The following is a 2,116-nucleotide window of genomic DNA, read 5'->3' as shown; positions in this document are numbered from 1 at the left end:
TTAATGATTTTGGTGTACGCACGATGTATATAAAAATGATCTAATCTTATATGATAATGTTTGTAATAAAATTATATAAGTAAAAAAAATAAAGATAGAGGAAAAGAAATGTATTGTAATTTGTAAGAGTATGTTAGAAAAAAAATTATGATTAAATAAAGAAAAAAGAAGATAGGAAATGCATGGGATAACGAAGAAAGGCATGACCAAGAGAATCTCTGAAATGGTCCAAGAAGTAACCATAAAGAGAAGACCACCCATCGATTTGTCCGCCAACTGATCACCATCACCATCACCACCACCATTCTTGGGCTGATTCACGATTCACCCAATTCAGCCTCCGATGCTGACTCTTGGGCTGATTCCACCCTCATGACTTTCGCTCCCGCCTTCAGCTTTCTCACCGAACTCGGATGCGGCTACGTCCTCCTCTCCTGCTTCTCGCGCCTCCTCAACCTCCTCGGCATGTTCCTCATGCTCACCTTCTGCATTAAGTTTCTCCGCTTCGCTTGGCACGCCAAGAACCACTTTCGCTTCTTCTGCGATTCCGGTGGCATCCCCAGATACCGTATCATCCTCGATTACGACACTCTTCCAGAACCTCCCAAGTCCAAGGTCGCCGAAATTGACCCTGCCAAATCCCCTTCCATCACCGGCCTTTCCCCCTCCAAGAGAGGCAGTCGAGGCAACGCCTATTCCGAAGAGGCATCCGACACCGAGAGCTTGATTGTTGATGAGGACGACGTGTTCGACGTAATCTCTCTCAGGAGATTGGTCAAGATGGAGCGCCGCAAGGCCAATGTCGCCTGGTCCGACCTCGAGAAGGAGCGCACTGCGGCTGCCTCCTCCGCCGAGGAGGCCATGGCCATGATCCTCCGCCTCCAGAACGAGAAGAGCTCTGCCGAGATCGAATCCAACCAGTTCCGGAGAATGGCGGATGAGAGGCAGGGGTACGAACAGGAATTGATTGAGGAGCTGCAGTGGACGATCAACCAGCATGAGATTCAGAAGAACATTCTCGAAGATCAGATGGGAGTTTACAAGGAGGAGCTGAAGCTATACATCACCGAAGAGGAGCTAAGGGAGCTTGAGCGGCAGCTTGAGGTTGAGTTTGGTTTCGATAATGATGATGTTGGACCACCCCATGACATATACGAGCATGAAGCTGAAGGTGATGCTGATGATGAAAACTCCGGCAATTTTAATGGTGATGAAAACAGCGGTGATGTTGATGCTGATGAGAATAGTGACCGCGGTAGTGTTATTATTGCAGATGATGATGATGATGGTGACTATGATGGTGGTAGTGTCGTTGCAGATGATGACGATGGTGGCAGTGTTGTTGCATATGATGACGATGGTGGTAGTGTTGTTGCTGCAGATGATGACCATGGTAGCAGTGTTGTTGCAGGTAATGACGATGGTGGCAGTGTTGTTGCAGATAATGACGATGGTGGTAGTGTTGTTGCAGATGATGACCATGGTGGTAGTGTTACTGCAGATGATGACCATGGTGGTAGTGCTGCTGCAGATGATGACCATGGTGGTAGTGCTGCTGCAGATGATGACCATGGTGGTAGTGTTATAGCAGATGATGACGATGGTGGTAGTGCTGCTGCAGATGATGATGATGATGATGGTGGTAGTGTTACTGCAGATGATGACCATGGTGGTAGTGTTACTGCAGATGATGACGATGGTGGTAGTGTTGGCTCAGGTGATGACGACCCAGAACCAGAGGATCGTTCGGATCATGCAGTAGTTAGCTCCCCTAAAACCCAATCACGGGAATTGTAAGATAGATAGAGAGAAAATGCTTTTTTGCATTAGTTTTTGTTTTGAACTGTTTTGGTTTCTCAACTGTAAATTGTATTTACACATAATTGAGTTAATCAATAATAATGCTGAAGGCGGCTTACATAGATAGATATACATTTAATGTGTGTGTATATCTTGCATGCTCAACTTTAAGGTTTACATATAAATTTAGTGGGGCACTTTAGGATCTGATGCTTTGGGGGTATGTAATCAAGTACTGTGCATGCAATGGGTGTGGTGGGTTAGTCTCTCTTACCTTACTGGAGTATCTGCCAATCGGGATTTTGGAGGGGAACTG

The 2,116-nt window shown here is 46.1% G+C and overlaps 1 protein-coding gene across 1 annotated transcript; it reads left to right on the top strand.

Annotated features, from left to right (window-relative positions):
* Positions 1-153: 153 nt before the first annotated feature.
* On the top strand, positions 154-1,797 carry LOC107480471 (uncharacterized). The gene is made up of 2 exons (XM_052258448.1): positions 154-1,411; positions 1,442-1,797. Exons 1-2 carry the CDS (start codon positions 373-375, stop codon positions 1,795-1,797), a joined length of 1,395 nt encoding a protein of 464 aa, XP_052114408.1. The 5' UTR covers positions 154-372.
* Positions 1,798-2,116: the final 319 nt, after the last annotated feature.

The sequence above is a fragment of the Arachis duranensis genome, chromosome 3 (assembly GCF_000817695.3).
Source record: "Arachis duranensis cultivar V14167 chromosome 3, aradu.V14167.gnm2.J7QH, whole genome shotgun sequence".
Lineage (NCBI taxonomy): Eukaryota > Viridiplantae > Streptophyta > Magnoliopsida > Fabales > Fabaceae > Arachis > Arachis duranensis.
The sequence above is the reverse complement of the archived record's forward strand: the minus strand, read 5'-3'. Positions and strand labels throughout refer to the sequence as shown.